Below are 25,680 nucleotides of genomic sequence, written 5' to 3' on the forward strand. Positions count from 1 at the left end.
AGTGGTCATGTTTTTGGGCAAAGCAACCACTGTGACAACAGCAAATGTGGCCACTGAAGCTTCATTTACACCAGACACTTACAGAAATTCACTGACTGTGGTTTATCAATTCAGAGATGCAAGAAGTTCTACACAAACCTTGATGAGTCAAATTCTCAAAAAGCAATTTAAAGTTCCCTGACTTGTTCCATACCATTTTCCCACACCTAATGCTCTCCTTTGCCAAGAATTTTAGCTTGCTGGGATTATTTAGTTTTCACTTTACATCAGCAAACATGGCACAAAATTATAAACAGCTGCATTCTACTTTTCCTCCTCTCAGATGGGGTCTATTTCCCACCAGGAAACAAGCAGCACTGTGCAGAAACAAAGCAAATCATAGCCTTGCTGACTGAAAAAATCAATGGCCTTCATACATTTTATGCTTTTCATACATAGTAAATTTAATTTCCTGTTTAATTCAGCAGAGTCTGTTTGCTTTCTTCTCAACCAGTTCATCAATCCGTGACATTTGCAATGCACCTCAAACTAGAGCCTGCAGTTTAAAGACAAAAGTAACATGATGCATGTAAAGCACTTTTAGAAATCTAAACTAATACATAATTATAGAAAAGGTATTTAATTTGGTTTTGTGTTTAAATTTGTAATCACATTAAATTCAATTTGCATGTCAGCAAATAGAAAATCTTTGAAGTTCTCTGAGAAGTGTTCTGCATAGGTATGCATGCCCCAGTCTCTTCCAAAATCAATACAGCTGAACATTAAGTTGAGAGACAAGAGAGATCATATTTTTTAAACTGATAAAAATTACACAGAAAGGGACTGTTTAAAAAGAAACAATCCACAGCCTTTCTGAAAACCACTGATAGAACTTCATGTCTAAAAACAAACATTTTACATTTTTCAGAATGATCTGTGTATTTTCTGTAGAGTCTATATTAACATAGTGACTTTTGTTTGTCTATCTGCATAGGTAGAAGATCTTTCTACTGAACATCAGAACCAATGCAAAGATACTGTTAGGAGAGGCTTGAAGAAGTGGAATCTAGATTTTTTTGTCTTCCCCAGGACGGAAATGTATTACTTTTTACTCAAAGACTGATATATGCACAATATATATTTGCAGTTAAAATTGCAACTCAACAGAAACAAAACCCCTGAAACTTTTGATAACTGAAAATATAATTTCATTGTCTTAAATTAACCCACATTATTTTTATGTCCACAATGAAAGAAAACTTTTCTCTTTTATCACAAAGATTCTCACTTAATTCCTAGGTCATTAGATCAACCCCAGCTCAATCAATAAGACACCAGTGGAAAGGACTAACCTAACAAACAATGTTCATCACCACCAAGTAAATTCAACTAAGACCTTCCCCATGTAGTTCCCCTGAATTTCTTGGGTTAGAAAACAGATTACAAAAGTTACTGCTATTTTTTAACAAGAAAATTAATATTATTATTTCTATTTCAACTGACTTCTTGTCTTTTAAATTCACCAGAGCTGTCTTTAATTCTGTCTCTGCTAGACTGAGGGACTTATCTAGCTGGTGATCCAAGCTGAACACACATTCCTTCCCTACCTGCCAGTGGTACCACCACAACTTGTGGCATCAAGGTCAGTGGTTAAGGGTTTCAACTGGAAACAGGATGATAGGTGACACCAGTTTGTCAGCTACTTGGAGGCTAAAGGGACAGTGAGCTCTGAAGAGCAGCCAAGACAGGTGTCTTCATCCTAAAGCACTGTAACCATTTGGTGACTAAACTGGTAATGACTCACCGCACGTGTACATAGAAAGAGAAAGAGAGTTTGTAATTTGGCACCTGCTGTGTACACTGAAGCCATTTCTTTACAGAAGCGTTCATGAAATATGCATGAGGAGTTTAACTTCATTTTCCAAAAGTTCAAATTTCACTGATTTTCTAGCAAGTTACCTCAAAGCTGTTGTCCTCAAAGGAACTAACTGAGCCAAGAAATTATTCCGAAGAAAGAATCAGAATCACAGACTTTCTTTAGCTTAAGAACACATTGAGATAACTAGCTCCTTCTGTCCTTAGCTACAATGTACTGCAACAGCAAGAATTCTCCTTGAGAACATCACAAGAGAGTGAAAAGGCAGCAGTGCCCTGGCACCTGTGATTAAAAAGAATGTGGTATTTTGCAGAGGGCTGTACATAGGAGGGAGAGAATAACCAGAGCTCTTATGGCTTTTCTTTGTTCCTGCTTCAAAAAAATCTTTTGAAGGCCATCACTTTCCAGACAGCAAAAAAAGTTTTCCTGATAGAAAACAAAAAGGCACAAATTACTTAGGGCAGAAGTTTTTTAAACCAGCAGTTGGAAGTAGAGGGAACATGGAGTCTGAATTAGATACTGTGAAAGCCTATTTTGCTCACATTTGACTGCAAGCAGACCAGAAGCTATCACAAGCAGCAAATGCTGCTGAAGATAAGTATGCAATTATATTAGAATGCAATTATATTCATATTTTGACAATACACAATGAATAAATGTATTACTTGTAATCATCATTCTCTTCCCACACTAATTGCATGTATGGTAAAACACACAAATCAAGAAAACAATTCTGCAAATTGCATTTCTTTTCTGTTTTTCATATCCTTAAATTCTTTTGCCTTTCACAGACATGAGATAGCTGCACAGTGGTGTGGGGGATTAGGAAAACTGCAGAGTAGTTCTCTGCAGCATTTTAAGAGATGCTTCTGAGCACAAAAACAAATGTCCTACTGAAGACAAGTGTCTGCATCATAATCTGAAGTCTCCCACTCTTTAAGCGTTTTTCAATTGCTACAGATGTACACATTGATGGAAATACAGCACCTAATGAGTTTCCAGCTACTTTGACTGGCCCATCAGCTTTGTTAATAGAATTGTGTTTCTTTCTCTTTTTCACATTGCTAATGTGTTAATGGCTAAAATTTATCTTCCTCCAGCACAACTCTGACCAGCTAACCTAACCACTCACAATGTAACCCCAGAGTGGCTTGAAATGCTAAAATATATAGACTAGGAAAACTCATTTGCTTCCTCTTCATAATTCAGGGGATGTACTTCTCCAACCCTTTACATTGCAAAAACCACACCTTTTCCCCATTTAGAGCAGGGTCAGGGTCAAAGCTGACACAGTGTGTTCTCAAAGTTTCGAGAACTGGTGTGGTTCAGAAACCAAATTACTTTCTCCCTACAGATATTGCTTAGGTCTAGTTCCAGAATATCAGCAAAACATTCTAAGTCATTAGGGTACACAAACCCAACAATATTCACATACAGGAGGCCAAATTACATATTGACATTACCACCTACCTGCTGATATCACATATGTGTACTCACATACCCCTTCTAAAAACAAACTCTGTTTAACTGATAAACAGAGTTGATAGCTGAATGTCCCTTTTAATAGGCAGTTATGGATTTAAAGAAGACTCAATGCACTGTACTTCTTCCTTCTTGTCTTAATTATTGTTCTGCATAGTTACAAATGATGAATAAGGAAGAAGAAAATTAGAAGGCAAATTAATTCCTTAATCTATTCAGAAAGCACTGTAGGATTATACAAACATACACAGAATTACTCATAGAAGAGCTATATATGCATACTGTAACAGAAGGAAAAATAATTGGTATGCAGGAAAAATAAACGTTAGTAACCAAAATGAATATTTTATCTTCTACAATAACAGCAGCCTTAACATTACCAATTTAGATAGCAGATATCGATATAATTAATGTACTCAACTGTCAAGCTGGTTTGAGGCATCCTTAGTAAACACTACAGCATAAACTGAAATTTTAAAAAAGCATACAAAGAAGTTTTTATTAAGCTATAAAAATAATCAATGTCCACCAATTTAATTTCTTTGTTTTGAATAAAAAGAAAATTGTAAGTTTTTGGATTTTGGTTTTTTACTTTTAACATTTAACTTGCCTCATTTTTACGTTAGTATGTTAATCAGTCTTGGTTCTATAACCATGAAATTCTTTGAATAATTATTTTTAATCATTTGTTGAAATGAAGCCATAGTCCATTTTCAGTACTGGCACAAGTAACTTTTCTCTCTGAATATTGCTGGGGGAACAAAATAGTAAAAGTATGTAGTTGCATGTGCCTGTGTAAGTAAATATGTGTATGAACAGTCTAGGAAGAATTCCCACTGCCACACTAAAACATTTTATATATATGCTGTCATCGCCTTGTCAAGATCTGGCAATAACACCTTAGTTACATATTACAGATCTTATCATTCAGAGGGAACAGAACATTCTGAGTGTGCCTCAGAGTGACATGGAAAAGCTCAAGGCATGGGCTTCTGTTTGTTTGCTTTGAAGCTCTGGATTCTGCTTATCTGCTCAGGATGCCCCAGCTTTTCAATGTTCCCTTATAAGTCCTAATAATTGCAAAATAATATTCTGAAGACAGTGACAGAGCCAGAAACGCTCACTGCTGTTCACACAATGAAACAAGATGAGTGACTTGCCCAATGTCGTGCCAGAATGAGCGGGAATGGCAAAAAACAAAGGAATCTCCCAAGTGCAAGTCAAGTGCTTTAACCGTAGCAATATTCTTACATCTAAAGTGCACAACTAATCTGACCTTGCTTGCTCAGATAATATTTCTAAAGCTGAAGTTCTATTGTGAGTGTTAACATTTCTTCCTATTAATATTTTAAATAGGACTTTACTAATCCAGCCAGTACAATAAACAATACAAATCTTCTTAAAATGTGAATTCTTAACACTTAAGACTTACAATTGCTGGTAACTTTAAAAAAATCCTGCTTTTATTCAGTTTGGCCTGAAATGAAATACAATAAAAATATTCATTATTTTAAAAAGCCTTGCAGATGAAGACTCTGAATGACTTTAAAATAAACTGTGAAATGCATGAAGTTTTCAGAGCTTATTCAAACTTAATCCCTTTAAATATTTGAAGCATACAATGTCGCAAACCTGCCGACTTCAGTGGAAAAACAAAGGAGTACATATATGATGTGCTTTTTACTTGTACCCCTCAGCCACCTGTAAAAGGCAAATACAGATCCAACAGGAAAAGAAATTTAAGGGGAGTTTGCTGCCCTTGAGAGACACAACTGGAAATACTGACACATACACAACAGAACAGCCAGATGAGGAGGATGAACCCCAAATCATAAGAACTCCACACCAAAAAGCAGGCCAGTAGGACTTCCTTCAGAACATAGCAGTGGATGTTTTCTGAATCACAGAAAAGGTGAAGCTGACCAAGTGGTGGCACACAAGTAAGGATATGCAGAGAAAACACTCATCGTGCATGCAGACTGCTCAGTGGAACAATGCTGAATATTTTAATCTCTTCTGAGGAAACATGGCTCACCTCTTTTTTTGATACCTATGTCAACTTTGAGCAGTGGGTGAGAAAACCATCTGATCACTAGGATTGTTACACCTGCTGTAGACATTCTGCAGACTGCACATCAATTTAGTACCTTTCAAAGGGTACTAAATTTGGAATTACCCCTTTCAAAACCCCACAATGCTTGTAGTAAGCTCTTCTGTCAACCACTGCAGCATCTTTGATTAATATTTCCAGTGGGAAAGTTGTTTTCAAAAATACTTTTGTGTTTCAAAACCCTGGTAGGAAGAAGAACAAAAGGTGTGAAATTAAAGAAGCTTTTAAATCCCACCAGGAGTATAGATATTAGTTCAAAAACAGATGTGTACTTCTCTGCCCTAACACTTGCTTTATCTTGTAGAATAAAGACATTGTTTTAGTTGGTCTGCTCTTGGGTGGATTTACAATGTCACAGTATTGTATGTGAGAGGAAAAACAAACAAACACATAATCCTCTGGTAATTCATCTACAGATTTCAGGTTTAGGTTTTCAAACTGGATATTTTAGATTCTAATTGAAAGTAGTGCAGCAAATGCAAAATAGAGCAATTCCTCTAGATAACACGTTTACCTGCAACAGCAGATAAGAATAAGTGCAAAAAGAGTTTGTTTCCTATTCATGGGGAGATGCACTTACAGTGCCATTTGAAAGTACCTTTACACAACCTAGAGCTTGACTGCTTTCATAAACACACATTTATATTTTTAACTTACACCCAAAGCCCCAGTTTCTGGCTGTAACAGTAGCAATCCACATCAGCACTTTCCACCCTCCAGTAAAACTGAGCAAACACTCCAGCTCCATCACTCACAATCATTTTGGAAGCATATCACAGAACAAGCTCGTCGCTTGCATCCAAATTTTGCCTTCCTAAAATAGAATAGCTTGTTCTAGTCATTGATGCAAAAAATACATTTTTACAACCAACACTTGTAGAGGAACCTTCCAAGCTCTCAGCTGAAATGGTATCACTGGCATTGGCCACGCAGATACAAGGCAGAGCTCGACCCGAAGAGCACAGACAAGGTAGACAAGGCAAAACGCGTTCAGTAAGGGGATCTCATTCTCCCCGTGGAAAAGAGAGGTGCAATGAGTCAAGGCAAAACCTGCACAGGTGCAACAGTAGCTCACAAGGAGCCCTGACGATCCCACTTTGTTACTTCATGTGTGTCAATCACTGTAAGTGCTCCTGCAGGTCAGCAAAGAGTCCAAAACAGAATTCAACTTACACAAATTCTAATCTTATTTCTTAACTATAAAACTGCTTTTTGTCTCCTTTCCTGTTAGTCACAATAAGAATAAAGCATGGAATAGATGATATACAGGGGTTGCCCTGAACAGACATCAGTGTAGTCCATCTTCTTCTGTCTTTAGTAGCTGGCAGTGATCAATGTCTCAGAAATACTGAAAATTAACTTGCTTCTAAATAAGGTTTTGCCTCTTTAGACAAAAATACTTAAAGCAATACAAAAGATTCTAAGAGCAATAGGAATAGCATGTCAGTGGGATTCCCACCTATGTTTAAATCTGAATGTGAAGATTTCCCTAGTCAGCCTCCCTCAATTCACACATGCACAAACACTCCACATGCATTACTGAAAGGCTGCTTATGAGTATTGGCAGCTACTAATGCAGTTGCAATAAAAAAAGGCAAGGAAGTAGTTCATGGGAGAGAGAAGGAAAGGATAAAAGGACAAGAAGGAATTACATAAATATAGAAGATATGATCCAAAGTCCAATAAAGTCAATGGAATAATTCATACTGATTTCATAAGAGACAAAGTCTGCAAAGGCAAAAAACAAATTTCAGCCCCAACGGTAGACATGTTTTTCCTCCAAAAGTTCTACAACAGAGGCCATGATGTTTTTATTTAAAAGAATCATCTATAAGATTGTTATAGCCCATTTTGTTTCTTTTTAAATGGCTCTAGCAGCTTTTCCTAACATGTGATATGGGAAATATTTTCTTCTATTTCCCCCACCTTATCTCCTAAAAAAAATTTCTATGCACACACACTCAGGTCTCTCAGGCTTTGTTAGGGGCTACACCATCACAGCCCTTGGGGATGATGAAAATAACGTCAGCTGTGAATTATGTGCCCTGCTTGGAAAAAGGGGCATAAGTGACTACTTTGAAAATCTACTTAGCTTTTCACCACATTCCAGTTATAGATGAGAAAAGGAACACAGTCAGCAGTCTTTATCCTGATGACCGTTCCAGTAGGAGTTATTACCAAGAAAATAATTAATGCAGGATTAAAGCTCCATTTGAACCCAGCAACATGTTCAAATGCACACTATGTTCAGACAGTGAGATCGGGCAATGACACTTTCTTTCAGATCTTTACAGAACAGAAAAAACCTAGTCTGAGAATATTTCAAGGCCATAGTCAGTCAGCAGCACCAGTAGTCTGCAAAAATACTGTTTGGCATGACGTAAAAACCAATGCATCAAAAATTCTTTGTTGTGTCATTGCAAAAACTTCTTGGCTGCACAATTTATGATTAGCACTTAGGAATAAAACCCTGAGCTTCTCTATCTGTTCTTCACTTTTGATTCCATATAGATGCAGCTCAATACAGACTATATATTGCACATGACCAAGCATAACTAAGTTAGGTACTGTGCCCAGCCAAGTTAGCTCTAGCACCCCCAAACCAGTGCCACTTAGATCACATAACCAGCAAGAACCTAGAAATCCTATTTTATAAGGAGCATAAATAAGCATTTTAACAAGGATTTTATTACGTATTTTGGCTCCAAATAGTGTGTTGTGCTAATAAATATAATCTGTCAGCACAGATGGGGAAAAATAAGAAGTAACAAGCAGAAATATTTCCCAAATAGTTTCAGGCTAAAACTATCATTGAAGCTTTTCTTTGCCTTTCTGGTAACAAGAGCCTTGTCCTGAGGCCTGAGACCAAGTAAATGAAGCTGATGGGAAAAAAGACAGCAAGATTACAAAAACTTCACCATGGACTGCTTTTTACTATGCACTTTTTACAGACAGCACATCAAACGAGCCCGTTTTCTAAGGCACTCTCACCACAACATGGGTACTTAGCAATGCTACGGGATGAACAGCACCAGGGAACACAATTTCACATTTAGCTGCAAACTCCAGAGACAACTCTTGCCTTAAAGCTGCTGCCTCAGGAGCTCTTCCAGTTCCTCCCTACCATTATGCCAGATCTTAACATAAATATGCTTGCATGCCAATACACAAACACACAGTCATTCCATCTCAGAGGTAAGGATCTCCATAAATATAGATTTATGCAACATAGGTACTGTGAAGATAAATGTCATTGCTGGTGTCAAATTCAATCTGGACGGAATGGCCCAAGACATGGTGAAGCGAGAACCACTGCTTGACAGAAGTACCTGCCAAGTGGCAGAGAACTTTCCTGTCTTGGCACCAGCTCTTGGCAATTCACGAGCACAAGAAACTGCTTGCATGCAGGTAAAGCCTTCACTGTCCTCTGGAAGCAGCTTTTGTGGCAGAAAAGTAAGTGGAAGGATGGGATGGGATGGGATGGGATGGGATGGGATGGGATGGGATGGGATGGGATGGGATGGGATGGGATGGGATGGGATGGGATGGGATGGGATGGGATGGGATGGGATGGGATGGGATTTCTGTTGGGAATGAGATAGGCAGGCAGTTGCATACACAAAACAGGGCAGTCAGGGGTGGCCAGGAGCACATCCCAGTTGTTTTGGTGAGAAGGTCAAGGAAAGGAGAACCTTACACCTGCCCACCTATGAGCTGGTTTAGCTGCCATGAGTCACTCCTCAGTAAACTGTATTAGGATATTCCTGTGTGAACTCACTCTCAGCTTTGTGCCATTTAGACCCAAAACACTTTTAGCCAGGCTACTCTCCCTTTTGCCAGTCACACTTTTTAAAAGACACTTTTTATTTATAAACAGAGGTAGATTACCAAGAAGGATTTGCAGTAACAACTGTGTTTCTGAGCACTTCTAAATTTTTATTTTAAATCTCACAAAACACCTCTCTGCACAGTTTAAAGAAAATTCCAATGATTCTAAAAGAAGAAGCAGACAACAAACACGTGCCTTGCACAGCACTCTACCAGTTTTATACTCAATCATGGAGGCAAGAATTTATGAAGACCTGCACCAAATCACCAACCATCTCCTGCCTTGCCCCTTACTCTTTGGTGCTGGAACAAATGCTTTCCTCACTCCTGGTGAAATCAATCTCATTCTTCGTCAAGATGCTGGGAATAAGAGGGATCAGTAAAAAGACAGCTGCTAGAAATGGCTTTGAGTCCTTACAAAAAGATTTATGAGGTAGAGATTGGCCTCCTTAGCCCTACCACGAGTTGCTTCTTAATAAAGCTCAGCTCCTGCTCATATGTGCTTTGAATTTCTTAGTATTGAAACAGTTTTAAGAGGCAAGATAAACATTTACATACAAGGAGACAAGCAGTGAAAATTATGTGGAAATGCATCTGGCCTCATTTTTATGCAGGTCACCACGTGACAGACCCAGCAGAGATTACTCAGCACCCAGTCATGAAAAACAGAGATCCCTTCAAGGGGCAGCTTTATCGACTGACAACTGTGGACTGGCCAATTCTATTTCATCAGCCCATTATTCACTGTAAATGTGTGAAAAACCCATCTGGTTTTATTTCTCTGTATGCACAATGTATGAAAGGAAACAAAAACCTGTCTAAGCAAAAAGCAAGAGCATGACAAGAATATTGTTATTGAGGTAAGACCTCATTCTCACAGCTCAAACAGTCTCTGCTCCCTATGCCTCACATAGATGTTTGCTAACACAATAGAAGGTCCCTCTCTCATATCAGAAAAACCAAAATACCACTCTGTGATAGTACAAGACAACATAGTTGTTTGAATTAAGTAACAGACAGCTAAGAAATCATTCCTTCATCCTGGACTTACAGTTACTCAAACAATTAACTCTATGGGCAATCAGCAAGGAATGCTGTGTGGGTTTCTGAGCGAGATTTTGGAAGAGGTGAAGATCTTTACACTCAAAGCAACAAGTGAAAGACTTGACTCCTCAAACAAAAAATCAGTATCAGTTGTACTTGTAGCATGGAAAAAGAAAATAATGCAAAATAATAATACAGGGTCGAACTGGTTTATAACTGAGGAGAATTGGACTTAGCCTGTCTTAGCTACATAGAGCACACAGCCATTGTACCAGTAGGCCTTTGGACATACACACACTACCCATACCTCAGCAAGAAATGCTAATGAAGATTATTTCAGCTAAAAGCATATGATGTATGATCAACTCATGTGCAGAGCAAGCTGAATATTACAGTCCATGCAAGACTGAGTAAACAAAATTCAGTGAGCCCTTTTTGGGAGGGGGAAGAGAAAGCTATAAAAAAACCTATTACTTGGCCACATTTTCCCTTTTCTTCTCAAATGGAATGTTTATAAAATGCATCTTTTAATATGATCTCCAAAATCCTTCCTAAACTAGACAATCTAACAGCTATGTGTCATTTGTCATTACCAGCTTTCTCTTGTACTCCCTTCTTTAAATATCGTGCAAGATTTGGCTGCTTGCTAATATGAGTAAAGTAGCTTTATTGATGATACAAAAACCATTTCCTAACAGACACCAGTTACACTGGCTTTTGGAATAGGTTCAAAATTGGTCAGACCCTATTCTTACCAGAAGCTGAGTTACTTCTGCATGTTCAGCTGAGAGAAGTCTAGGGATGGAGATGTTCTGGTACTGAGAACATTTCCAGGCACAGATCATACTCTTCAGTGCAGACCAACTTTCACATTGCAGAACGGGCTGAGCATTCAGGTGGTGTTCAAAACCCCCCAGGAACGCTGAACAAAGAACTGCCTTGCAGTACACAGAAGTTATACTATAAGGAATGAAGCTTTTTACATATCCATGTACAAGGATATGTAACAAGGGAGTACATCCCCTTGTTATTTTACCATGCAAACTGTATTTGCAGTTACCACTGAATTTTTGCTGTGATGTGAATGGAAAGTGGTTATAAACAAAAAGGATTCTGCCTCAAAACTGGGGACCAAGCTGGAAACAGTTAGAAACAGGCACCATTCTAGTCATACACCACAAATATTTACTCCCTTATGTGAGCTGAGAGTGTGACACAAAATCTCTAATAGTTTGTGGTCCCCACAAAGAGATTGCAACTTCCTAAACTAAAATACTAATTTAGAGTTAGACTTTTCTTCATGCCATGACTCCTCTGCTCTTTCTGGGAATTATGAAGATTTTAAAATATTACTAATTCTCACTAGCAGATGGTAGTAGCACTTTGTCAGAGCATTATTACATTTAAGTTAACACTATGGAATTTTAATGCAACAGCTCCACGACTTACTTCTCAAACCCTTCCATAAAAGGGCCATTTCAAAGCTTACATCTACAACTGCTGCCATCCTCTGGCTTCCATCCATTTTAAGAAGTGGCCTTTGAAATAGCAGTATTAAAAAATGATAAAATACTTTCATATCCAAAATGGTCAGGGGGAATTTGTGAAATGAACCGCAACAAGAAACCTCTGTTGTATTACTAAAGCAATGCCGACAACAAAATATATCTTCATGGCCCCTACTCCTGAATCTCTTTTACAAAATCCAAATGCTAGTTACTTCTGAGGAGCAGACATTTGTTTACTCATTGCAGATGCCTGGAGGTGAGAGCAAAAGAAGTTGGCACACGCTTGTTCTGAAGGGAGGATTAGTCACAATGAAGGGATGAGGGCATCGGGGACGTTTCCAACAGCTTCCAAAGCTCCAACACCAGAAATTTCAATATTCTACTTGTTACTCCAAGTTAGTGGTACAAAATGATGCAAGGACCTTGTTTATAGAAAGTTAGCCCCTCTCTCCCTTTCATGTTGTCTATGGAAGTCTGTAAACCTAATATTTTCTGAAAACACTCGTACTCCTTACTTGACACAATACAAAGAGCCAATTAATTCTAGCCTCAGGGACATTTGGCAGTCTTACAAAAAATGGGGGGGAAATGCATCCCTTTAAAAAAATGCTAAAAATCTCTAACCCCACAGTACTTGAATGAACAGACTTTTTTTTCTTTTTTTCTTTTTAATTACTAAATCCTGAGAAGATGATTTTCAGCAATAGCAGTTTCCAAACACTATCATTATCTACCTTTCCCTGAGGAAGTATTTACTTTGCCATTCCATACATCATCCCCTGTTATTAGAGGTCATTGTTCTCAAACAGAAAAATATTCTAAAAAACTCATGTCTCAATTCTTAAGGTGTCTCATTTATAGGAAACCCAAGCCACTGGCTGTGCCTTTGCAGCCTTGAATGGGGGTTGGACAAGGTTGATGTTGACAGAAAACCAGACCAAATGAGGACATATGCCACGAGCTAAGTGTGAAAGGAGATCCACTCACCACTCGGGAGCTCCACTGAAGAAAGGTGTAACTTTGAAAGCAAGCTATGCAGCTATTTGAGATGAGGAGAAAGCTAGCACTCGCCCCCTCATTCCGTGAAGGCACGACAGGCTGTGCATCCAGAAGCAGGCTGCGTTATTTACCCTTTCCTCCCTCCCTAAATTAGGTCGAAAGTCCAGGGAGCAGAAGCTGTGGCTGTGTGCACCCCTTCCTCCTACTCACCCGCCACAGAAGCTGGGTTTAAAAGGAGGCATGGCACAGACCAGCCTATGAAAGAAAATGCTAAGAGAGTGTCAAGGCACAGGAAGGTACAATACACTCAGAGCTACCCTGGGAGGAGAGGAGTGGAAGCTGACACTTCAGTACTCATTGTCTGCATCTATGTACAATGGTATTAGACAATAAAAAGGTAAAATGGATCTTACTTCTCTGCCAAGTAACCAGGTACAATTATTGGATGAAAAAACCCAAAACTTAAGATCTATCACACAAAAGAAATGCTTTATGGTACAACTATAGAGGCTAGACAGGGAGAAACAATCCTATTTTCTAATCTGTAATTTAGTTTCTTTAAAACTTAATATTATCTTCCAGCTATATACTGTTCTCAAAGCACCATTTGCATTGTATTATTAAGATTTTCAGTAATATTTGTGCCATTCCAGTCCCTTCTTCCTCTGGATTTCCCAACTTTTCTCGTATGCTTAGACATATACCTCCACTACAAGGCCCGCCCCAAACATAAAGCCCAGTCTCCAAACCCCAAAACATTTCCTGCTATTTTCTGAAGGTATGCTGCGCTGCCCATCACTCAAGCTAACCCCTCGAAATGTTTCCTCCATCCCTTGACCACCCAGCCAACTCCCACCACTGCTGAACACAACCCTCCAATTGCTTCCCAAAGCTCCCACATAGAAAGCATCACCAGAACATTCCCCACAGCAGTTCTGTGGCACAGAACATGTTTTTTTCCTGCCCACTGCCTTCAGCCCTTTTATTTAACACAGGCCCTATACTCTTTGCAACGCTGTCAAAAATGGGAGAACTTTTTCAAGTAAATGAGCATGTATCTCATGTATGAGCATTACTCATGTATCTCCAGGATGCAATCCAATTCCAGAACAGGAGAGCTACTTTGACGAGCTGGATAATAATTTCTCCAGATTATTTCACTAATATTTCCACAGCAATACAAAAACTTTTCGGGACTACCAAAGGAGGCTGCAGACAGTTGCAGAATCGCTGACTATATTTATATATCTCTTTTAAACATAGTAGGGAATTTTGCAACATATATTGTTCCACTTTCCAAAAAAGGGGTGTTTTCTTCCTATCTAGTCTTCCAAAACTGTATTATGAAATATTTGTCAAAGTGAGACAGAGTGAGAGTAGGCATGGGCATTACTCCTGTACTAGGTAAACGCAGAGAGGAGCATGGTGGCAGCTGATGAGGCGATGATTGCTTCTATTGGGCCAGTTTTATCAATGTTACTGGAAATAACATATTGTAGGCAATAATTACAAACACATTGCTGCCCTTCATTTTTTGTCAGCTCTTTCACCTCACAGACCCAGATCATGAACTTCTGATGTCAGCCATGCAGCCCTGCCCTGACAGGACATCCCTGTAGACATTCCCACCTGCTTTCATCCCTTTGTACCCAAAGTGATCACTCACAAACATCAATGAGTGAATCTGCCTCTCAAAAGACACAGGAGTCTCCAGGTGTACAAGAGAGAGATCCAAGAGAGATCCAAGCCCTCTCTTTCACTTCAGCTTCAAATCTCCTGACAGCCAACTTTTTGTTTCATATTTTTACAGCTTCCAGCACAGTGGGGGGGCCATTTCACTCCTTGTATTCACATTGTGGCTTCCTGCCTGCAAGCAAAAAGGCTCCCAAATTTATTGCTGTTACCTAGGATGGAAAGTAATGTCATCCCAAATTAAAGAAAAATCCAGTCAAGTATTTTCAATAGTCCTTCTGATTAATGAAAAAGTGTGTATTTATATATTGTAGATGCATACATTAATACATACCCCAGTGCTTGCTATCAGCCTGTAGCATGGAGCTAGAACAGTTCCAAAATAGTAAAGTTTTAAAGTTATTTATAGCAAATGCATTAGTGGATATACTTCAATACTGCTTCAGCATATTTATTCACAAAGAGGAAAGCCAAAGGAAGACTACCTCTAAGAAATATAACCAACTTTTTGAGGTGTATTTGACCTCAAAAGAGGTCAAGTGGAATTCCAGAGAAATTTTCAGAGAAAAAACAGTTTTATTCAAATAATAGATATCTGTGTTATGCCATGTTTAACTTTTTCCTTACTGGAAATTAAAAGCAGATATTTAAGAGCACAGAACACAATGATCATCACAACTTCTTGCCATAAGCCTGGAATATGAGAGAAAGAAACCAACAGAAACAGTGAAAGAGAGCAATAAATGTATTTTAATATGACCTAAAACAGCTATCATTTTCACTTGCATTTAATTACGCAAGCCCACACTGTGCCCTGGCAACACTGCCACTACTCTGCAGTGGCCTCACTGAGCAAGAACTGTGTCTTTTCTACTGCCTTCTTCCCTTTGACAACCCTCTAGTACATGAAATGGTTTCATAATGTTTCTCAAATGTTTAAGTTGTACACTATAAAGATTACAAGAAGGCAAAGGATAAACAAAAAGAAACATCCTTGCTTAGTAATACTTGGTCTAGAGATACCCCCACTGTGTGCTTTCAGCCCAGGCAGACAAGTTTTAATGCTGACTGTAATCAGTGAGATAATTCCGCAGTGGTGTCCTGGCACCTGAGAAATACAACTGACATCTCCAAAACATCCCAAAGGCTCAGGAGCCTGAGCTTGACTGAGTTCCTGCATGCTTTAAAACCAAAGCAACTCTGTCATCAGGTTTGGGTCCCAAACACAGATCTGGAGTTGGCATCCCAAGGCAGGGAAGCCCACCCTGTGCAAAGTTACATTTCTCTATTTCAAAATGGGTTTGCAAAATTGATATATCTGTGTAGGTTAAAATATGGCACAGCAAATCCAAGCCTGGAATTCAGGTCTGCTGTTCTGCCATCCTCTGCTCTCTCCAGAGCTCTCATCTGGAGCTCCTTTCCACAGCACTGGAGCAGTGCTATTTGATTTTGATTTATCGCAAGTGAATTATTATAATGAAATCACCAACTCGATTTAAGCCTCTGAGAAAGATATGGTTGGACTAACAAAAAATTGTTCTGCAAAACAAGCAATTACTGTTAGGTTCACTGGATATTGGCCTTAGCAATCCAACTGATTACAGAAAGTTAATGTTTTAAAAAGCAATGAAAAAATAAGGTATTAAATCCTTTAAATCTGCATGAAAGGCTCCAAGAGGAATTTTACAGTTATTTTCACTGCATATTTTATTAGATATGTGATATTTTATTCATGGGTAAAGCAAATATAACAATTAGGAATAATTAGCATTTCAACACAGAGTGTTATCTACTACATTAAAATACCCATATAACTCCTCATTTAAATTCTTATCCTGACATTTTTTTTCCTTTCTGGTTCAGGACTTTTCCACTGAGCATAGCATTTACAGGAACATTATACAGCTCCCAAAGAAATAGAAACAGACAGAACTAGTGGCTTTTGCCTTTGATATCTTATTTTCTTCCCCTCCTTGCATTTTTACTCATTTTCTTTTTCAATTTCCTCTTGAGTATAGAGCTTGTCACATAAACCCAGCACAACTTTCAAGAAACTTTTTACCTTTCATCATTTCTTTTCTACCCTACGCCCCCACCATCCCACAACTAATGTGTATAATGGAAATCTACTTTACATCTAGCCCTGCTCTTACAAGTCCATCAGTTTACAGCTGACTAAAAGTAGAGTAATAGTCTCTGTACCACCTCTTCCACCATAACTTCAGTGCTGCACAGAAGTGCTGTAGTTACTCTATTATCCTTTCTCTTTAACTAAGGGTCACTTTTTATGAGTGCTTCTCTCACAGCTCTCAGAATATCCCTGCCTTGAGCTTTTGTGGTAAGCCCCACACCAAAGCAGGAAGAAGTCTCTCCAGCTGAAGTGCACTCTGTGGTACAATACAGAACACAAAATACCTCCTTCTCTGAATTAAGTATATTATCACTGAAACTAGGACATAAATTCTGAACCTTACAAAATTACAGCACAACATCAGACGTGCTCCCTTGCTAGATTTCAGAACTGTCATCCAAAGACCAGCACATTTCATTTACTAACCTTCAATTTCAGCCTGTGTCCTGCCTGTTAGAGAGATCCCTTACGACTCTCCAAGTCACATAAGCCTTTATTAATTATCATAGTTTTAGGCACAGGAGAATTTTTCCCTTAACTCCATCAGTTCTCACAACTGCTTGGCCAACAACAAGAAACCAAAGCCTGACACTTGCATAGAAGAAGAGCATAGGAAACTGCCCTGATGGTGCTCCTGGGAAATCCAGAAAGATACAGCAAGAAAGACATATATTCCTGACTCACTCTTCCTTCCATTTCAGTCTAGATGTTTAAATTACCATGACAATAACACACAATTATATTCTGCCTCTGTAGTGGGTGACAACACCACTTCCTCTTCCCCACGTGCTGCATCAAATGCACAAGCCAGCGAAAAGCTGGCCCAGAAAGCTTTGCCCAGGCCTTCCTTACCTGATGCTGAGGATGGATTACCCATCACTCCATCAAACTGATCCAACATGCCTTTAGCACACACCCCATGCCATGCTGCACCCCCTCAGTATTGCACCTTTTCCGATACAGCCTGCCAGCCTAGATGAGCCAAAGCCATGGTCAGCATCACTCCAAAAAAGGCCAACACAGCTCATTTTGGTAACTACTGCAAGCAACAGGACAGCAATTACTTCCTCATGGACATAATACATGGTGCAGGAGGATAATGTAGCCCCAGAGAAGGAGAGGAAACGCATCTCTATGCAGGAAGCCCTGCAGGAAGCCAGTGGCTACATGGCAAACCTGGGGTACAGAACACATCAAAGAAACATGAGCTGTGATGAGCAACTCCCAGCCACTCTGCCAAGGCACCAGCAACCTGCCTGCTGTGCTTTGCTCTTGGGCTGTGACAGTCATGTTTGTCTCTTGGCACTTACAGGTAGCACAAACTTTATCTGAGGCTCTCATAGATGGGACTGAGCATGAGCAGAGCCATGAACTGGACTGTAAAGTTCACAGGATGCACAGGTGTGGAGCTGCTTTGACATACAAGCCAAGCCTGAATCTCAAGTCAAGTTTTTCTTCAAAATTTCCCCAGCTTAGATAACAACTGACTTCTTCTGGAATTCAAATCTAACTGAAAAAAGAAAGTGACAACTGAATTTGCAGATGCAGAAAGGTATCTGAATTTGCCTCATTACTAATGTATCACCTGAAATCAATCTTTGGCACATACTATGTTTCATAATATATGTGAAAAACATGTGCTCAAAGTTTGTTAATTTTCTTATAATTGCTCAAAATATTAGAATACTATTTCCTTCTCTCATGGGTCACTTTTAAGTCCAAAGATCAACAGTAATATCTGTGCCTAGCAAGTTTTTAAACACTGAAGATATAAACAAAAATATGTTTGGATTGTGTGTAGGTGGAAAGAGTGTTACCATCTTCTCATATATAAACCAGGTAATTAAAAAAATTTATTAGAGACTGATAGCCAAATATAACTACTCTTTCACATAAACTGTTTTTAAAACCATTTCTTACTGTGCTGGAAAAAAAAACTTCAAGCAGCAGAGTAGCAGTAACAAAGAGCAAAAATACAACCTCAACTCAAAAGGGAAAAGCCTCCAATAAATTTCAGCCAAAACCAGGCTGTCATGGCAGATTATAGATAGCTATATATCAAATGGAAGAAAATTATGTAAGTTCAAGTCTATATCTAGGGAGTAACCTAATGGCTTCCAGAAGTCATCTCTTGCCAATAACACTTGCTTTCCAGGGCCAGGGAGTGGAAGAGAACCATACTTAATGCCTTTGTTCATTAAGTTAAATGAACCTTAGTTGGTAGGTTTATGTAGTCACAGTCTTGAAAGATTTTTCTCCAGTGTGTTTTTTCAAAGATGGCATTGTGAGAATAAAGGCTCAGTGCATCCATAAGTAGTCATGTGAAAGCACAGAGCAGCAGCAGTGATTGCCATGTCAGACATTTGTTAGGGTGCCACTTGAAAACGGATGGCTGATTTTTTTTTTTTTTTTTTTACTCTGCCTTTATCAAGGACAAAGAACCTGATATAACACTGAGAGTTATTTAAGAACATGAAAAGGAGCTGCCTGCTGCAGTCAGCAATCCACAGGCTCAGTTTAAAATCTTCCAAAGTCAACTTAGCCACTCACCTGGATTATGAGAGGCTCTGGATCAGGCCCTGATGATGACTAAGAAACACTCCAGAAAGCAGTGACACCTAATGGCAAACACACCTTTGGATGATGGCAAACCCTAATCTATGGCATGCAAAGTCATCCCTCTTCAGCTACAGAGTAACTAACACACATCACAGGGCCTGAAGCGCTGCCACAAATCCAAGCACCTGGGAAAGTGTTTCAGAAATAAGGCACACATAAGCAGGGAGTTTGTCACGCAGGCTGAGCATTTAAGTGGAACAGAGTTACTAATAGAGCTCCTGGCTGCTCAGCCTCAGCACTCCAGGTTCCAGGTCCTCACTCAGAAGTGTGTTTAAAATAGGCAAGTAGCCTCCTCACAACCTAGAGCAGGGACAACAGGGACCTGAGTGCTCCCCTGCAGACACTACAGGCACACAGAGATTTATTTGGTTTTAATAAATCTGTTTTGCTTGCTTCTCTTGTGCTTTACAAATGTATGTGAGAGTACTGTAATGAACAGTTAGTGGCGTGCACTACATACCTCCTAATGAGGCTTCACCAATAGCACAGCAAATTAAATTCCTATTACCAATTCACAACACAACCCCAGCTGCACTGTAGCACATCAGCTTACAAGAAGAAATGAGACAGGCATCCCACCAAACAAGAATTCCTTTCCTTTTTACAGAAAAAAATACATTTTAGTCACCACCAACATCCAGAGAAGAAACAAGCAATAGACCCCATGCTGGAATTGCCTTGATATTATTAACCATGGTACAGAAGAGCTTAAAGGTGTGAGCCAAAACTCAGGACCCAGCAATGCTGGGAACTTGTCCAATAAAAGGAATGCAGCAGTCCTGGCCTACAAAGCTGAGAGGAGTAAGGTAAGGGCAGAACTGATTTTCTCTCTCAGGAAAAAAACTTTTATCTATAAATATATTAAAACCAGATGTATAAGTGTATGTAGAAGCATATATAATACATAGCTATATCTATTTACGAAATTTCCATTAAAAATAAAAAACGCCAAGGGCAATACACAGTTGACTGTGTATGACTAAAGTTACTGATAAACATAAAAACCAACTTGAGGTAACCAGGGAGGCTGAACTAGATCAGCCTTCAAAAATCCTGTAGAGTACTTTTTCAGCAAAACTTTTGTACCACACTGTGTGCCTGCTGCCCTGAGTGATTTTGCAGCACCCAAGACACATATATCTGCCTATGTGTTTCTAGAGACACAATAGGAAATCCATAAGCATGAACAGATGTATTACTGCGAATTTATCAAGGGAAAATAAGGAACACAAAGTACAAAATATAAAAGCACAAGACTATCAGCAGTAGAAGATACAAAGCATAGGCAAATTGTGGGGTTGACAAGGAATGCCACCTAATCCCTGCTTGATTAAAACACTGTTCTAAACTCCTGTTTAGGGAGTGAGGAGTGTGGGACGACTGATGTATGAAGGAAATATCAGGCAGCGTGGCTAATCTCAAAGACTTGGGAGCTTTCGAGCTACATAAATCAGAGCGGCTTTTTGAATAGCCTCATAAAACACAGAATCATTACCATTCCACTCACGACTTTCAGATTCTTCCTACAGCATACAGATCATTAGGAAACTTCTAAGCAATCAAGTAATGTGGGACTGATGAAATTACTCAATCAATGCATGGGCTGAGAGAAGCAGCATAATACAGGATTGCACAGTTTTGACATGGTAACCCTGCCCCTTTCTTTTTTATATAAGGGTAAGGAAAATTATAGTGGAGTCGATTCATTTCACCATTTTCACAAGAGTGCTTAATGTAGTCTTTCTGAACTGCCAGTTCCTATTTATAATAGCAGGGCAGCAGAAACGTACAGGCTATAAGCAGCTCCACCAATGTTTAAAATATGATACAGGCAAACCTTTCTTTTTAAATGTGCACATGCACATATGCACAGACCTTCTCTAGAGATCAAAACCAGATTCTGTACACAGAAGACAGGAAAATGAAAAGGCATTATCACAGATACCAGTCACTGTATCCCTCCCACTGACATCACCAAGTCGTTAATGTCTACTCACTAAATGTTAACATTTTTTTGGCATTGTCTAAGAGAGGACTGATAAAACACTTTGAGACAGAAAGCATCCTTTTACAGGAAACACATAAAATAAAACATAGGCAAGCAAGAGAGTTTGTGCATTATATTGAAAAAAGTATGCCCTATTAGGAAAAGGGTATGCACAGGTCATTTTTATGTTATTTCTTATGACCATCTGCCCCTCTCAAACATGGGAAAATATTTTCCACTTGAATATCTTAGCACTGCAGAACGAAAAAAAGATAATGCATTTATTCTGTCTGTTGCCTAAGGCATCAGAACTACCACTAGTAGTATTTCTTTTCCCTTGAACTGAGCATTTTGGTTTTTTCTTTGGCTTTGTAAGTTCTTCTGTAGTTAATTTCTTCATAGAGTACCCTGCTACTGCTTTTTCTCACTCATTTAAATAAATACAGTTTATTACTTATGCCTACATATTTTTTACATAAATTTATTTCATACAAATGGAAGAAAGCAAAAAGGGGTCAGAAGATCAGGTCACAAAATACAGTGGTGGTACTTGGGGCCAAATTTTCATCTGTGAGCTGTACAACTTGGAATATTTAGCTGTGTACTCATTTACTGTTAGTTCTGATTTCAGGTAATTTATTTTCAGAGTATTCATTTTAGTAGATGTAAAGCTCTGTGTACCAGTTATATAGTTTGCCATTTTCATGGCAGCATAAAGCAGTCTATAAAAAGAGCTAATCCCCATGTCAACTGTACTAATTGTCTCTCATGACAAATTGTGTGAGAAGCAGCTGCTTTGGTTCTGCTACTTTGGGTTGTTGGGGTTTGTTTGCTTTCAGTGAGGATTCACTGCGTTGATGTATCTAATCACTAACAGCATTATTAAAACAAATAATTAAAATGTGTTTCATTTACCAAATAAAACTAATAAATCAAATAAATTTTCGTTAACACGAGGGGAGAAAAGCTGTCGTCTCCCCTGACGGCAGTGCAAAGGCACACGGCTCGCCCAGCAGCGCTGCCTTAGCCGGGAGGATGGGCGACAGTGGATTGCAAAGAAACTCCCGATATGCTGCACAGTCAAAATTTCCCCCCAAATCCTAGGATGTAACTGTTTGTTACAAGCTCTTAGGAAAGAAACCCTAAGACGTAACTGTCTCCTAGTGTCGCTTTAAGAGTCTGCAACTGGGAAGAATTTAAAAAGTCCTTCTCCCTTTAAAAGGAGGGCATAGAGCGCTGCCTCCCCGTGCGGTATTTGCTGCTCCAGTCTCACTCAGCCAAAAGGACTGACCCCTGTAAAGTTGCGGTACCTAAGGGCAGCGCTGGCTCCTGGGCTCGGGAACAGCTGCAGGGAGGGCTGGCGCACCGCTGCCCCAAAATCGGTCCTGCGGGAAAGCTCCTGACGGCCACGCTTCCCAAACGCTCTCCCCGCTTTCCCTTGCACAGAAACCCGCTACGGATCCCCACGACAAGCACCGGCAGACATATTTATAAAGCCAACCGCGGGGAGAGCGGCAGCTGCCCCACAGCCGGGGCCGGCACCGCCCCAGGACCGTGCCCGAAGCCCCGGCGGGACCCTGCCCCGAAATGCCCCTTCCCCGGGGCAGGCGGCGCCCGCCCGCCCGTCCTGCCGCCCCCGCTCCGCCTGCGTGCGGTGCCTGCAGATGGGCGAGCGGCCCGGGGGAAGCGCCCTCCTCTCCCAGCTCCGCTCCGCTCCCTCCCCGAGCACCCCCGGCCGGCCAGGGGGGCCGCCCGCGGGAACCGAGCGCCGCTCGGCAGCGCTTCCTAGGGATGCGCCCGCCGAGAGGGAGGGAGGGAGGGAGGGCAGCCGTGCCGGAGATGGCTCGGGATAACGGGGAGCGAGGGGCACGGGCGGCGGGGAGAGCGGGCAGCGCCGTGCTCCGGCATCAACCCGAGCTGCCCCCTGCCCTTCCCGGGGCGCAGGGGAGGCCGCTGTCCTTGCCGGGAGCGGCGGCTCCGGGAGGCGCAGACGGTGGCGGCCGGGCAGGGGGTGCCGGCCGGCCCGAGCCCCCCACCCGCGGCAGGGGAAGCGCTCACGTTGCCAAACCACCTGTTCCGCCGCGGGAGAGGAGGGCGGGGAGGGAGGGAGGAAAAGTGCGGGGGATGGGGGCTTCGCACGGCTGTCGCCCTGGTGTGAGGAACACCGGGAGGCGCGGGTGTCCCCCGGCCCAGGGCGAGCCGGGGCAGGCGGAAGGCAGGCTGGAGCTGAGGGGCGGCGGGGAGGAACCGGGGAAGTGCCCGAGCCCTGGGCGCCCCCATCATCCGCCTCATCAAAACCTCAAGGTCTAAAGCACGCACAGTCCCCGCCGCCAAGAAACCTTTACACAGCGCGGTAGGGGAAAAAGAGGACTAAACAACAAAAAAAAAAAAGCAAGCGATCAAGCGATAAAAGACAGTGGGGCTACGGGGGGAGGGGGGGGAGAAGGCTTCCAAGAGAGGAAAGGTTGCAAAGGAGAGCTGGAAAAGTGTCCAGCAGCACCAGCAGGCGCAGCACCCCCTTACCGATATGAATGATTGAATCTGCAATCGCCGCTTTCCAGGTTCGAGTCCAACAGACGGACACGACCAGGATGAGAGAGAAAACTTCCATCTCCTCCGGAGGTCCAGGCTTTATAACAACAGATCTCTTCGCCAAACGGTGCTGCCGCGGAGGACAGCGCGGCGCAGGAAGCCCAAGAGTTTGAGGCGCAGCCGGAGGAGCGTGTAAATCCCGATGGCTGGCGCAGAGCCGCGGCTGGTCAGGGAGCGAGCCCGGGGCTCCGAGCGCTTCTCTCCTCGGCGAAAGCCCGCGTCACTTCGCGGGGCTCCTGGGCAGCACCAGAATTGCTGGGAGCGCCGGCAGCAAATCCATCCAGCCCGGGCGCCGCCGCGGGCAGCAGACGCCTCTGCTGGTCAGACAATCCCCATCCTTCCGCCGGGTCCAGGGATCCGCTCGGTCCCGCTGCTGCACAGCAACTTCCAACCCACACCACGCACACGCTCGCACACAGACACAGACACGCAGACACACACACGGGCAGACACGCACACGCCAGCAGACACCCACAAACCCTCTTGGCCACAGAAGCCCCAGGAGCCCGCAGCAAATAGCTCGCCTTCAGCGAGGTGGGAGGAGCGGGCGACCGAGGGAGCAGGCGATCCCGCTCCCGGCAGCCAGATTCCTGCAGGAAAAGCCCCCCCGGAGGCCAAAAAACAAAGTGAACTTCAAGGTAATGCAGATAGTAATGCAGAGATTTCCCCCCACCCTTCGCTCAGAAAAATCGCTTCCCACAACTGGAGGAAAAAAAAAATATAAATCTGCCAATGGAGCCCAGCGTGCTGTCTCTGTCGCGCAAGGTGGTGGTTGGACAGGGCAGAAGCGAGAGGAGGAGGAGTACCCGGAGCGAGGCAGAGGAAGGCAGATGATGGTCTGCAGGTTGCTTTTGGATCTTGCTTTGCTGGTGGGATGCAGAGAGAGCTGGCAGCTCCAGCACCAGCCAGCACGTTGCCTAGAAATGGATCACCTAGGAGAAGGAGAGAGAGCGAGAGATAAGTGCTATCAGCCAGAGAGGGAGAAACAGAGAGAGCGAGCGAGTGAGAGCGCTTCTCTCTAATAACCACCTCCTCCCCCTATCTGCAATACAAGGGAGAAACAATGTAGAACCCTCGTCTCCCTTGAAATCTTCAACTGGGACTAAGGAACAGACATGGGCAAGAGTGCATACAGCCTAAAAATACATCGGGGGAGGGGGGAGAAAAAAATCTTTTTGAAATATTATGCTCAGTTTAAAATAATTAAAAAAAAAAAAACACCCCATTTATTTAACCTTGCAACTCCAGTGTGGGGATGAAGTTCAAAGCTAGAGGGGCACTTCTGCTTCTCAGTCTTTGACAACTGAGTCAGGGACATTACTTGAAGGGGAAAAGGAAAAAAAAAAATCAGGGACACCTGGCCTCTAGGGGAATATGAAGACCTAAAAATCTATTAATATTACTTTAATTATCTATGTTCTTGATGGAATTTTGCACAGCTCTTTAAAGCAGTGAATTAGCTTTTTTCTTCCTCTCTCTTTAGGTAATGGAGAAATTTCTATGGGAAACATTTAGAGCACACTTTTCATGCTCAGGGTTCTATGAATTCATTAACCGATTAATCCTCAGACTTCTCGTGCTGTAGTTAAATACATTATCCCCATTACACAGACAGAGAATTGTACAGAGAGGTTAAGTATGTTCCTATAAAACAGTCTAAATCCTCACTTTATGTCTTAATACACTTTTTTTCTGACTTTGATTTTTCTAGTCCCACCAGAGACAAGGAGGAGAAATCAAAGAATTGCTCATGACATAGCAGTTTATATCCTAAACTCACACAAACCATTGATAAGTCCTGGTAGTCAAGAGATCAAAAGGTTGATCAACCAT

General features: G+C 41.4%; 1 protein-coding gene across 4 annotated transcripts in view; it reads right to left on the reverse strand.

The window, feature by feature from the left end:
- The window catches only part of GRID2 (glutamate ionotropic receptor delta type subunit 2), a 677,007-nt gene extending 652,263 nt beyond the window's left edge, over positions 1-24,744 (reverse strand). For 3 of the 4 annotated variants that reach the window (XR_010439884.1, XM_064711076.1, XM_064711075.1), the window contains exon 1: positions 23,779-23,961. Coding sequence is in view for 3 of the 4 variants with exons in the window: in XM_064711076.1 (XP_064567146.1) it covers positions 23,779-23,866 (88 nt within the window). In the remaining variant the exon portion in view is untranslated. Of the gene's footprint in view, positions 1-23,778 lie in introns of all 4 variants that reach the window. The other variant, XM_064711069.1, reaches the window with a different exon arrangement.
- Between the last annotated feature and the right edge of the window lie 936 nt (positions 24,745-25,680).

This window comes from Zonotrichia leucophrys, chromosome 4 (genome assembly GCF_028769735.1).
Source record: "Zonotrichia leucophrys gambelii isolate GWCS_2022_RI chromosome 4, RI_Zleu_2.0, whole genome shotgun sequence".
Taxonomy (NCBI): domain Eukaryota; kingdom Metazoa; phylum Chordata; class Aves; order Passeriformes; family Passerellidae; genus Zonotrichia; species Zonotrichia leucophrys.